Source organism: Stegastes partitus, unplaced genomic scaffold (assembly GCF_000690725.1).
Source record: "Stegastes partitus isolate 25-593 unplaced genomic scaffold, Stegastes_partitus-1.0.2 Scaffold20, whole genome shotgun sequence".
Lineage (NCBI taxonomy): Eukaryota > Metazoa > Chordata > Actinopteri > Pomacentridae > Stegastes > Stegastes partitus.
In genome coordinates, this window is record NW_007577751.1 from 203,048 (window position 1) to 215,747 (window position 12,700).

The 12,700-nt window shown below is 38.1% G+C and overlaps 2 protein-coding genes across 8 annotated transcripts in view; both read left to right on the top strand.

Annotated features, from left to right (window-relative positions):
• The window catches only part of agmat (agmatinase (putative)), a 5,499-nt gene extending 3,509 nt beyond the window's left edge, over positions 1–1,990 (top strand). Inside the window, exons 5-7 of the mRNA XM_008293184.1 lie at positions 1,126–1,305; positions 1,466–1,550; positions 1,639–1,990. Of these exons, the coding sequence (XP_008291406.1) occupies positions 1,126–1,305; positions 1,466–1,550; positions 1,639–1,712 (339 nt within the window). The 3' untranslated portion in view covers positions 1,713–1,990. The remainder of the gene's footprint in view (positions 1–1,125; positions 1,306–1,465; positions 1,551–1,638) is intronic.
• Positions 1,991–10,631: 8,641 nt separating this feature from the next.
• Positions 10,632–12,700, top strand: part of hspg2 (heparan sulfate proteoglycan 2) — a 107,727-nt gene continuing 105,658 nt past the window's right edge. For all 7 annotated transcript variants that reach the window (XM_008293196.1, XM_008293205.1, XM_008293215.1 and 4 more), the window contains exon 1: positions 10,632–11,618. In XM_008293196.1, coding sequence (XP_008291418.1) covers positions 11,550–11,618 — 69 coding nt within the window. In that variant the 5' untranslated portion in view covers positions 10,632–11,549. The remainder of the gene's footprint in view (positions 11,619–12,700) is intronic.

Consider the following 12,700-nt stretch of genomic DNA (forward strand, 5'->3'; position numbering starts at 1 on the left):
ACTCTCAGTACAGTTTCTGCAAGGAGAGTAGCCCTGATAACATTATTAACCATCTGAGCACCGAGAAGCAGTTTCTAGGCGATTTTTGCTCCTGTCACATTTTACCCACTGTAGACTCATTTTTTTTACTGCAGTATAAAGTCCTGCACCTCTATAGAAACCGCACAACCATGACTATATATAACTTAAACTCAACATGTACAAAATGTTTTCCAAGTGTCCTTGGGTGTTCCCCCATACTGGTATAAAAATGGTGGCTCGACATACCATAAATATTGTACTACTTGCTTCGTCTTTCCTCCCTGTGCAAACACAACCTGCAGTTCAGCTGAAAAGTCTCTGAATTTATATGGAAATCTGTTTAGTACAACCTGTTTTTTTATTTTTTTGTGAACTTTTAAATGAGACATGTAGAATAAAGTGATTTGGATTAAATGTCGCCATCATAAGCTCTCCTGTACCACATGAAACAATGAATTGGTTCATGTTGAAATGTATTGTGTAGGAAAAAGTTGATTTTGTGCTGACATACCAACAAGAATGTGGACTCCTTCAGCAGTTGCAACTTGCATAAACAGAAAAATTAGATTATTGTCTAATGTGTTTATCTTTAGGTCTCAAGATTTGAAAGACTTTAAAAGGCCTTTAAGTAATCTATGCTCATTATACATACATCTGACATGCTGCTAGTTAGCTTAGCTAAGTATAAAGATTGAAAACACAAGAAACAAGCTAACCTTGAAACTCAACTAGAAGTGACATGTTGCTAAGGCGTTTTTAGCTGGCTATGTGACTGATATCGCTTGATCAAGTGCCTGTTTTTCCAGTCTTTTCAGCAAAGCTACTGTAGTCTTCAGCTTTATAGTTACAGAACTTACATGAGAGAAACATCATGTCTTCCCAACTCCCTTTTTTTTTGCTATCAAATGTCTAAAATTACCTGTAAGGTTACACTTGAATCAGAAAGTCACAACTTGGGCAAACAATCATTGAGGCAGAATGTAATAGATTTATTTTGGTTATTTTTTTGGTTGTTCATCAGTCTGAATTGTGCACATTATGAGTTTTAGGCTAAAAAACAAGATCTGTGTATTATCAAACTTCACTTACTTGTTTATTCTGCAGGGTTTCCGTGTGGTCCAAGCAGAGGAATGTTGGTTCAAACCTCTTGCACCACTCATGGCTGAGGTCAGGGCTCAGATGGGCAGCGGTCCAGTATACCTCAGCTTTGACATCGATGCTCTTGACCCAGGCTTTGCCCCCGGGACTGGCACTCCAGAGATAGCAGGACTCACTCCCATACAGGTAAACATGGCGTAAAAGACTGTCATCTGTCTAATTTAGTCCACTGGCTCCACATGCACAATACAAATGTCAGCAAAAGCACTGGAGCCTTTTGTTGTTTGCAGTTGTCCATTGTGCATGAAGATTAATGCATTTTTTTTGTCATTTTGGTTGGATGTAGGGAGTTGAGATTATCCGAGGATGCCGCGGTCTCAGCCTTGTTGGATGTGATCTGGTGGAGGTGTCTCCTCCCTATGACACCACAGGTACTGTTCACATTTCATTTTGTGTTAAATTCTTCCTGTTTTTTTTGTCTTTAACTGTTATTTATGCTTTTTTTCCCCCCCTCAACAGGAAACACTGCGTTGACTGGAGCCAACCTCCTCTTTGAGATGTTGTGCGTCCTCCCAAAAGTTAAATATTACTGATCAGTACTGTCCACTAAAAACTGAACAGGTCATTTGTTAACAGTCAGTACTGACACCTGAGTGCCAAATAAGCAGTCTGTCCTGTTGTACATACTGGAAATGAAAGTAAATCCTGAATGTATACAATTTTATATTTGCACTATTGAAGACCAGATAAAGTACCTGACAGCAGAAGACATTGTAGCTTTGATAAATCCATATAAGTAACTCTTCAAATTGCAGCTAACATTCACAGTTTATGTTGTCCAATAATAAACCAAGCACACAGTAAGTCTGGAGTCAGTTTTCTGTGTTCTATTTCAACTTCACCTCTTGTTCTAATTTGCTAAGGGGATGTGAGCAGTCACATTCCTTCCAATATGGAGCCTGTTTTAGTTTGAAATCACACTGATACGATGATTCATCACTCTGTCGGGGCCATTTGGAACTACACTGTCATTGTTCTGCATAAGGATGTCAAAGTGGTTGCTGTAGCCAAATGTTTCACACAATTGCACAACTTCTTTTGTTTGGGTAGAAGAAAATGAGAAAAACACATAATTCTTAGGATAAAAGGTCATGATCAGCAGGGCACAATATCTGAAGGGAGGATATTCAGTGCATTATGAGAAATTTGTATATACAGGCTACTTGCATAACTCAGCAGTTTGGACTGATCATGGTGCATCACAGAAGCTTCAATGTTTTTAATGTAATCTGACAGTTGAGTGTGTAGATAATAGTGAAACATGATATCAAACTCTTAAAAATAAGCAAACAAATAGGTTCTTTTGTCTGTTTCTGCAAATCAAATCCAAAATCTGAATTACTTTACTCATCCGTGGAGGGAAATTGTTTTGCAAACACTTAAAAATGCTCAAAAAGTGATAAATTGTAAAACTTCCATAAATTAAGGTAATGCAGTGCAATGCAAGAGTGGCAAACCAGTGAAGGGAAGGCGATTGGAAACAACGACCACTATTGTAGAGTAGCTAACAATTCACTATGTGGGCAGCAGAAGAGCTGTGAGTGGTCGCTGAAAGGCAAGCAGCCAAAGTACAAGTAGTTCTTACCAGTAAAATGTCTCAGCTTTCACACTGCAAATATAAATGACAGACATATTTGTGCTAATAATGCAGATGTTATCAATGGCACTTACGATAAATGGAAAATGCAGGATTGTAATGTTTGCTGACTTGATGAAGATTCACCTGAGACGGAAATGTGTACCTAAGTACAATGGTCATGAGTTAGTGTGCTTTTACTATTTTCATCAGTGCTGACTTCCAAAAGCCTTGCACCTACATGTGATGTGGAACAACTGTGCTATTTCAGATGTAAAGCATCAGTCATCCCTTCTGTAATGTTGATCATTGTTATTGCTAAAGCCAAGCATTTATCTACTGTGCAAGTCTCTGAGGGAGAATATGTTCTACAAACTGCCCCAGGGCCTCCGTTACTACATAATCATCCAGAAAACCCTGGTGAGTATTGATGAGGTGCCATGAGAGAGGTGGCACAGAGGTGTCTGGATGTAACTATCTCAAATACCCAGGAGAAAAAAGACACACACACATTACATTTTCAACTTGTAATTAAGTAGAAGACAAAGCAGCTGAATCATTTTGGGTGATTTACCCAGACTCTGGAAACTCCTCCTTCCAGAGAGGCTCAATACTGATTGATTGGCATCAATCAGAGATGATGGTTATCAGGTCTCATGTCACTGTGAGACAGCTGCCATTGACATTCTGTTTGAAATGCAATGTGGGTTTGCTCTCAGTGAAGTCCATGCAGTTCTTGCTCTACATTTATTTTAACAACGCTCTCTTTTTAAAATACTTTGCATGCCTACCTTGACTTTTTTTTTTTGACAGACTCGATTCTCTTCAGAATAAAAAAACAGCATAATAATAAAGCATTCCAAAATTCTAAACAGCTGTTCGGCTATTCATTTGGCAATTTTTTTCCGCTGCGCATTGCTGGAAGGCTGAAGTTTTTCTACTGGATTCAAGTTAAGCAGCAAACTTGTCCAGGATAGTTTTCCCTTTTTGTTTTTTTCTCCTTTAGAAACTCTTATGTGATTTTGGCAGAATGTTTTGGATTGTTGTCATGCTGGAATGTTCCTCTTCTGCCAAACTTCTGCAGACTGGGAGTCATCTTGTCAGCCACTATCATTAATGGTACTGTCTATAAATGTCATCTCCCCAACACCTTTTGCATTCATGGAGTCCCATATCTTCACATTTCTACCTCTGTACTTCATTGTCAGGACTGTGCATTCAGTATGATAGTCCTGGTCAGTTTCACATCAAACATGCTGGACCCTATCTGAGCTGAACAATTTTATCTTGGTCTTGTGTGAAGGGTGAGGATAATTTTAGGAGGACGGCTCATGCAGCTGTGGTTAGTGGTACTGCTGCTCATTCTGTACCTCCTGATTATTGCTGCAACTGTGTTTCCACTCATTTTTAGTTGGACACAGATCTTCCTGTATCCTTTTCTGTATTTGTGAAGTTTATTTGGCATTTCTTTTTCACATCAAGCCATGATGCAGACATGCAGACAGACACAGAAAGTGCAGTTAGAATAACTGGAAATCATAAGTGTACTCAATTTGGTTTCAGTGAGCACAGGTTTCCTTACTTGTGTGTCACTGATCACAGGTGTAATAGGTTGCAATGACTTTCTACTTTGGGGCCTCTATTTTCAATGTAATCTGAAGTATGAGTTCTTAATGTTCAAAAAAGAAATACTCAACATGTCAAGTGAGAGACAGTCCAACTGAGAGGTGGTGAAATTTTGAATCATTTGACATTAAAGTGACATTGCACAGTGGTGTACACACTCAATATTACTACAAATATATGGTAACCTTGATGAAATTAGTACCCGCATTTTTTTTTTTCATTTTTAGGATGTCATGAAAAAAAATCTTCAGTACTATTTGTCATTTCCTTTCTCATATTACCTTGCAGCAGCCACTTAATGTTGTATTACCAGCTCAAAAATATGAAATAAAGTTATACATTTTAAACTTTAGCCAGCCCTGCACTTCTTCTTACTACCAAGGCTGTATGAGCCCGTTGCAGGCCTGTCAGCATTTTTGAGAGGATAAAGATGGCAGAAGAGACATCACAATAAAATATGACTAAAATAAAGTGAAAACACATTTGCATGCAATCAAGGCATTTGATGGCAAGCTTTAAAGAAAAGATAATTTTCCTATCAGCCATATTGGTTCTACGTCCTTTAAAGGTTCACATTTTATAAAACGCGTTTAATCGAAAATTCCTGCTATTGGTCCCAGAAGTTTATTCTTGATAAGTACAGTGATTTAAAAACTGTAGAGAACCTTGAGGAAATGTTTCCTTAAATATATATTTTTGAAGATGGCTGTGGAGTTAAAATCAGAAGGGGAACTTTTACAGGTGACATTTCAATTCATAATGTTTTAACAGCAACTCTACATACAGGAGATCAATTTCTTATAAACGGTCTACAATGTCAACTCACTAGTACATCAGCATACTAATGCTATGGACATGTCACAAATCCTTATTGTTTGTAATATTATTCTTCAATGACAAAATTTAGACTTCATTATTAACAATGGGGTTTGATTGTAAAAGACTTCTTTTAAAACACACATTTTCTCTTTCAATAGTTAGGTGAACTAATTTCTGATCTGAGGCGTTTTTTCAGCTTCAGTGTTGCCAGATTTGACCGACAAAAGGCAGCCCAATCAGAACCTAGAACTCACCCAATAGTCATAAAAATAACCAAAATTTTGTTTTTAATGAGATAATTTTTTTCATTCAATATAATAGATGCTTTTTTTCTATGTTTGTTATGCTTTTGGATAGCTTCATATAACAGATGGACATTTTTACCGGAGGATTAATAATATCTGGTAGAGTGCTATACCTTTAATTCATCCTTCATAGTTTACAACTATATAAAATATAAACTAAATTTAGTTTGAAACTGTCCTAAGGGTACAAAGGTAGTCCAAAGTTTACTAATCCGCACATATATATTTTTATTCACAAAATTGCCCAATCTGGAAGCATTTCATCTGCAAGTTACTTTAGCGACTCTGTGTGTTCGGTTTATATCTCGCTGCGCCGCTATTTTTAGTCTGAACGTAATGCGTCATGCTGCTGAGCGGCAGCGGCGCGCAGTAAACGACATCAAACGTACCCTGTGCTCTTTACAGTGAACCAATCACAGCAGGCCGTCATGTAAATACGGAAATGACTCATTCAGCCGCGCACGAATCAAACAAGATGACGAAAAAACGTTTCGTATTTTAACGTGAATCAGGTGTAATTTCATAAACTACATTTTAGGACACCGACTAGCATTGTAAGGGTTTACGTTCACAACGTCGAATATCAGCTTATTTCTCTTGTTTGTCGGACATTACACTGAAGCCTGCCATTACACACCTGTTAGCATGCCTCATGTCAGCATCATATTTATGAGCATTCATATCATAGCTGTCCTTAAAGTTTTTTTGTATGGAATCTGTTGCCTGTTTGTCTTCTTGCCCGTTTACAAGCGCTACTGACAATAACAACTGCAGGCAAATGCTTATAATATTTGATTTAAATGCATAAAGTATAAATATGTATATATATTTGTCTCAAGATTCAAGGGTTTTCATTTGTCACATGCTCATTCATGCACATAGCTTTTCTCCACCTATAAAATCAATGTTAATAAGTAGAGAAAAGACATTGTTCCTCTCCCCAGAGAGACCCATACTCATCCTGGTTCCCCCTTCAGCTCTGCATTTAAAATTCATTTTGGTAAGTCTGGTACTCTGGTTTCATCTCAGTGTCTTGATATTTAACACAAATTGATTATTTTGTCGCAGCACCTTAAGGAGACTACATACTGTGTATAGGTAAATACAATTCATTGATTTCATAACAAAATTGCAATGTGAAACATTGCTATTAACAAAACACAATGGCTGCAATTTAGGATATATATTATGCACCACAGCTGACTCAAGGTTTAAACTGTTGTGTTAGTGGTTTCGCAAATTCATTCCGTCCTCTTTGTATGTTAGTCCTACTTTCGATAGTCTTATGTGTGATGCTTTATCACGTTTTAAAATGATTACACAGTGAATATTGAACTTAACATTTTAAAAAATTACATGTAAAATCAAAACACAATATCTATCAGAAAAATCTATTTGATATTTTCCTCAAACTGTTCAGCCCTGCACTTTAAAACCAACAGAAAGACAAAGGTTACCGTAGAAGCAAGTAGCTAGTTCTGTATTGTAGCATATGCACATAGAGGTGCTAGCTTTTAATTCTGCTTTCTTTTATCTCAAATAATGTACTTCTTTGTCTTTTTGATCCTATATGGGGCAGTGTCATCATAAACAGAAGAGCAGACTGGGGAGAAGGTTCTTCATTGCCAAGACAATATAAATTCTTGCAAGAGTAAGACCTATTTAAGACAGATCCTGTTTTTGTTTTCCTTAGAACAATACACAATGACTGTCATAAAGAGAGCAATAAAAGATAAATTCACAATAAAAGTTATTGCATCACCTGCATATTGGAATTATGCATGGCTTATGCTGCATTGCTTTGAACCATTTGTTTCCTAATCTATGTTTTGCAAGTCTCAACTTTATGGTGCAATAATGCAATGACATTAGTGCTGTGCAATAAAAAACTGCTGGAGTATCACATTGATTATATGTATTTTGTGTCCAGAGAGGCCAACTATTTATCTACTGTAATATAGTTATATACATATATAGTTATGTTGTCTTGGCAACAAGAGGCAGTTGTCAGTTTTCAAGAGTGGCTATCCAAATGTAATGCCTGGGTTACACTCTGCGAGTGTTTCAAGCTTTATTGTTTTTTTTCTGAGTCTTATTTCAAATTTATTTTATATACTGCACTTATTAACATGACAGGATTTGTGGAGTAATTTCGTGAAAATGTGGTAGGAGACGCAGAAAGATATGGTCTGCATATTAGTGTTCAATGAAGGAAAGGGGAAAAGACCCCCCATTCCTTTCAGTATGTGCATCTAATGTGATTCCAAAGGCGTTGACCCTCACTGAGAGGGGAAACATTTCATATTCTTTGGCTGATCTTATGGCCTTTGTCACAGCTGTTTTCTGCAGCTGCGTATTCCAGCTACAGTTGGCAACACACTCTGTGCTACAGTTACTCGAACAGTAACACAAAGTGCTCCCAAACTTTATGGTATTAATGGCCATCCTAGCTTGGTAAAGATGTCTCTCAGTAGTGACATCAAACTTATTTATTTGCTTTTACAGTTTATTCAGCTCTCTAACTGCAGCATAAAACTCATCAACTGTGCGAGAACATAAACCTATCTGAAAGCCACAGAAAAATCAAAGACTTTAGAGGCATTATATACTACATATTAATGCTGGTTAAGCAGTAGTATAGTTTACTAAACTCAGGACAACAGATGAAAATCACACAGATCAGTGCTGCCAACAAAGAAGATGCAGAAATATCCCGAACAGTTTGTTGGTTTTGCGACCTATAATAATGGGTTAAGACAATTTTTACGTAAGATGTTGGCCACAATTTTTCCAGTACTTTTCTGCTGATGGTAGACGAGGGAGGAGTCCCTCAGACACGCCACTGTGGTCAGTGAGATGCTTCTTGAATGTACTCACAGTCAAAGACCAGAAAGCGCCAGAAATGATCTCTCTCTTGTGTCCAGGCAGGGTCTAAAGAGCACAGGAACAGATTCATGCTCTGGGGCCTGCAATTTGCTTGTTATCCAGCCACTTAGACATGACACATTGCTTAAACACTGATCAGCCATAACATTAAAAGCACTGCCTGATAATGTGGAGGTCTCTCTTGTGCTGCCACAAGCGTAGCTCTGCCCTGTTGGGCCATGGACACGGGACCTTCTTTGGTGTCTGTCACCGGGAGGTTGGTTGTGGATCTTTTGGGTCCTGTTGCTTTTGTAGATCAGGTTTTTTTTCTGGTGCATCTTGTGGATGCCCCAAAAAATTCTGATTGGAGGCCAGATCAACACCTTGGGCTCTTGGCTGTGTTCCTCAAGCTGTTGCTGAGCAGCTTTTACAGTGTGACAACAAAGATTACCTTTTGGTGGTGGATGTCAAAGTAACATCCACATAAATGTCAGGACCCATGGTTTCCTAGCAGAACTATGAATTGTAACGAGATGATCACTTTTATTCACTTCACCTGTCAGTATTACAATACATTTTAATATATTTTATACTTTCATATTAGTTTTAAATGCTTTTGACACCTTTAAATCAAATCAAGATTATATAGCACATTTAAAATAACATGAGTTAATCAAAGTGCTTTACATGTTAACAGTCAGGCAGCAGCAACAACAAAAAGAAAATCCAAAAAGCAACACATTTATTAGACTAAAACACCTTAAAATGACTTAGTTTAAAGTTTTAAGTTAAAAAAAAAAACTAAAATGCTAAAAATAAGACAATTAAGAAATACCAAACCCCACTAAAAACATGTATGCAATCTTTCTCAACCTTTTTGACCTGCGACCCTTGAATACAAACAACGACTCATAAGGAACCACTCCACTATTATGGGCCGTTTGGGGTTTCTATCTTTGCCGACTGTTTTAATTTGACATCTTTCCTTTGTTATTACACAGTGACAAGCAATTACATTTTTAGAACACTGCTTCAGTGTATAATTAGATTGTAAAATCTGGTTGTGGGATGCTGCTCACAGGTGTCACATTCACTAGATACCAACCAAACTGGATAAGCCTATTCTGCTCATCTTCTTTAGCCTCTTATGGTATCTCAATTTTCTATTCAGGGTTCAGCTTTTAATTGGCAACAGCTGTTCTCTGAGACCTGTGGGTGATACTGTATATTTTTAACACCAGTCATACGATTGGACACAAACATCCAGTCAACCGCACAGCTACTCACTCACAGTTTACCGTGTGTTAACTGCATGTGGTTTATATTTAGGATGTGTCTCTAATGTCGCGGCAACATAGGACGGTTAATTGTGTTTCTATTTTTATTTGATGCGAAAGTCTCTTCTTTGCATCCACTGCACTGAGAAGTCCTTTTGGTCCTCACTGTAATGCACCATACAACCCCAGTAGAGGGCACTTAAAGCTCAAGTATGCTGCGTTCAGGTACAGCGATGTATTTTCATAAAGTCTGCAACAGCCATTTCTACCAAATTAAACCAATGCAGTCTTTTAATGATCACCAGCTTTATGCTCTAGAAGCTTTTTTTTCAGCATGATTCATTTACTGAGTTAATGCTGAGTGAGTGGAACCTGTTTTAGGGGTGCCGCTGTGCACTTTAGGAAAAATGTGTCTGGAGGGCATAAAAGCACGGTGAAGTCGTAGAGCAGGTTTATCGCCCAGTCAAAGACAAATGACTGATCTCAGGATTAGGGGCAGCCTTCCTGTTAAAACAATTCTGTGTTATTAGGTTGCATGCTTATTTATTTATTTATTTTTACATTTTTGATGTATTTGACTTGAGTGTTTCCTTTTCATGGCAAAACATAGTTCTCCGCAACTACAGGAAAATATTATATATTTTATTATGTGATCATGTTTCAAAGTATAATGCACTATTTTTAAACTACACTGAAAAAAAAAGAAAAATCTGGCAAAAAAAAGACAAATAGCTGTAAAATGTAAAAAAATTTTGGCATTTGTAAAAATACAGATGTTTGATGTGGATTTTACACAGCTTTGGTCTGCTTCTTTCACAGTCAAAATGTAAATTAAAACTTTTTTTTAAATTAGTTTTTAAAATTATTATCAGTAAACAGAATCATCTGTAACAGTGCCAAGGCAGCTTTTGTGTATATATTGTTTATTTGTATAGCACAATTCGTACCTGAGGCATTTCAAAGTGTTTCTCACAAAACTATAAGAGAACAGATGCACAAAATATAAACACAATCATTAATTAATAAAGCAAAGAGGCAGATAAAATCAATCCATAATCAATCCAGTGAATTGTTACAGAAAATGCAGTAAAAACTTGTTTATTAAAAAAAAAACGTATGACAGTGTCCCCAACAGTTTATCAAATCAGCTCCATCATAACCCACAAAATAAACACAGAAACAAACACAGACTCCAGAGATGCACATGCATTCCTTAAACGGACCACTGTGTCACTTCTGCTCTTTAACTCCAGTAAATTCAGAATGCAGCGTTTTAACAGCGTGCTATCGCTACTTTTGCGCTTGTAAAACATTTCCAAACAAGCACACAAACATTTACACCCATGAAGACAAACAGTTGGTTGGGCCGGGACCCATGTGAGGGGAGTGTGGTCTCACACGCAGCTAGCGCGGCTCTACTAGGTGGCGTCTCCCCACGCTGGGATTAGCTGTCTTCTCTTTCAGCACTCCCTGAATTCCATTCCGCCTTTTACTTTTTCGGCAGCGCTCTCTCTCTCTCTCTCTCTCTCTCTCTCTCTCTCTCTCTCTCTCTGCACAGGACTTCCCAGTGACTTTGCAACACAGCATTCAGCCTACAACAAGTCCCAAGTTTCGGAGCGCAACGGGAGGAGAAACAAGTTTGGAGCCCTCCTTTGGAATCGATATTGTTGCGTTCCAACTGAGAAAAACCAAACAAGTGCGTAAAGGGATCCGTTTTACCTGTGGATGAAGTCCCACCGGGTGCGGGACGCAGAGGAGCAGTCGGGTTTCTTCACAGAGAAGAAAAGTCGGGAAAAGGTGCACCGCTCCAGTGGCCAGGAGGAGTGAGGGACCTTTTTTTTTTTTTTTTTTTTCCTCCCTTTTTTCCCCCAGCAGTCGCAGCCTGTGCTGGGTTGGTGGAAAATGGGCACTCCGACCACAGCGACCTGTGGACTTATCCTCTCTTTGATAGTCTCATGCCAGCTGGTTACTGTAAGTCCCCTCAAACTTTCTCTTTACTACTTCTTTTCCCCTCTTAAACTCCACACTGGAGGACTTTATGTTCCACTCCCCCACATTAACTGACCTATAAAAGCCAGTAATCCCCCCAAAAGGTCAAGTCAAAGTTAGAAATCAGTGCCTTTATGTCCTATTAAAGGCAAAATGTGCTGCTGTTGCTATTTATGTTGAGTAAATAGTGTGATCTGTCTGTGCGTGGCTGCTCGTATGCAGGTGGGCTGTATTACAGATTCCAGTCCGCATATCAGCATGTACTGTAAAGATGCTTTTGGAAGTAATATGACAAACTAGAACCTCCTGTTGAGTGAAGCCGGGCTAAGTTTGTCCATAGAAACTGGAAGCTATTCATAGTCTCCCTGGAGTCCTCAACTCCTAAACCTTTTCAAAGTTTGTCAGCTTATACTTTGCATTGCCTTCACTGCCTGGTACATCTACCAAATGCATGCAGTTTTTGACCATGTGATCAAAACATATGTAAAAAAAAAAGAAAAAAAGAAAAAGGAAAGCCTTGTTAGTTATTTGTGTCCTCAGGCTGCTTTATTTTGTAAGACCTCATAGTGAACCAGTCCTGGAGAACCAGGAACCAAGGGGGGGTTCATTCTAGGGGAACACACAAAACCCTGTAAGTTGTATCTTATTAATAATAGCTGATTAATGCCGTTCTCATCCATCCACCGTCTGCCACAGGTGGGAGAGTGCATTGTATTGGGAATTACTTCAAAGTTCCACCTTGGGATGTTATTCATTCATCTCGTAATCATTTACTGCAAAGACAAAGTTATTGGGGTCCAAAATGATGTCTTGCCATTCCTCTTTTTGTTCAACAAGAAGTCATCGTAAATTTAACCCAGAACAAAGAAAAGTTGCAATTCCTCACATAGGAGAAGCTGGAAACAGAGACTGTTTGGCCTTTCTGCTTGATAAATAACTTTAATGATTTTTCTGTGGACTCACTAATCAATTAGTAGATGATTTTTTCTTTCACCTCTGGCACACCGCTCATGCATCATCGGGTATTTATCCCAGAGTAATTACTGATATTGCAGTGTAAGAAA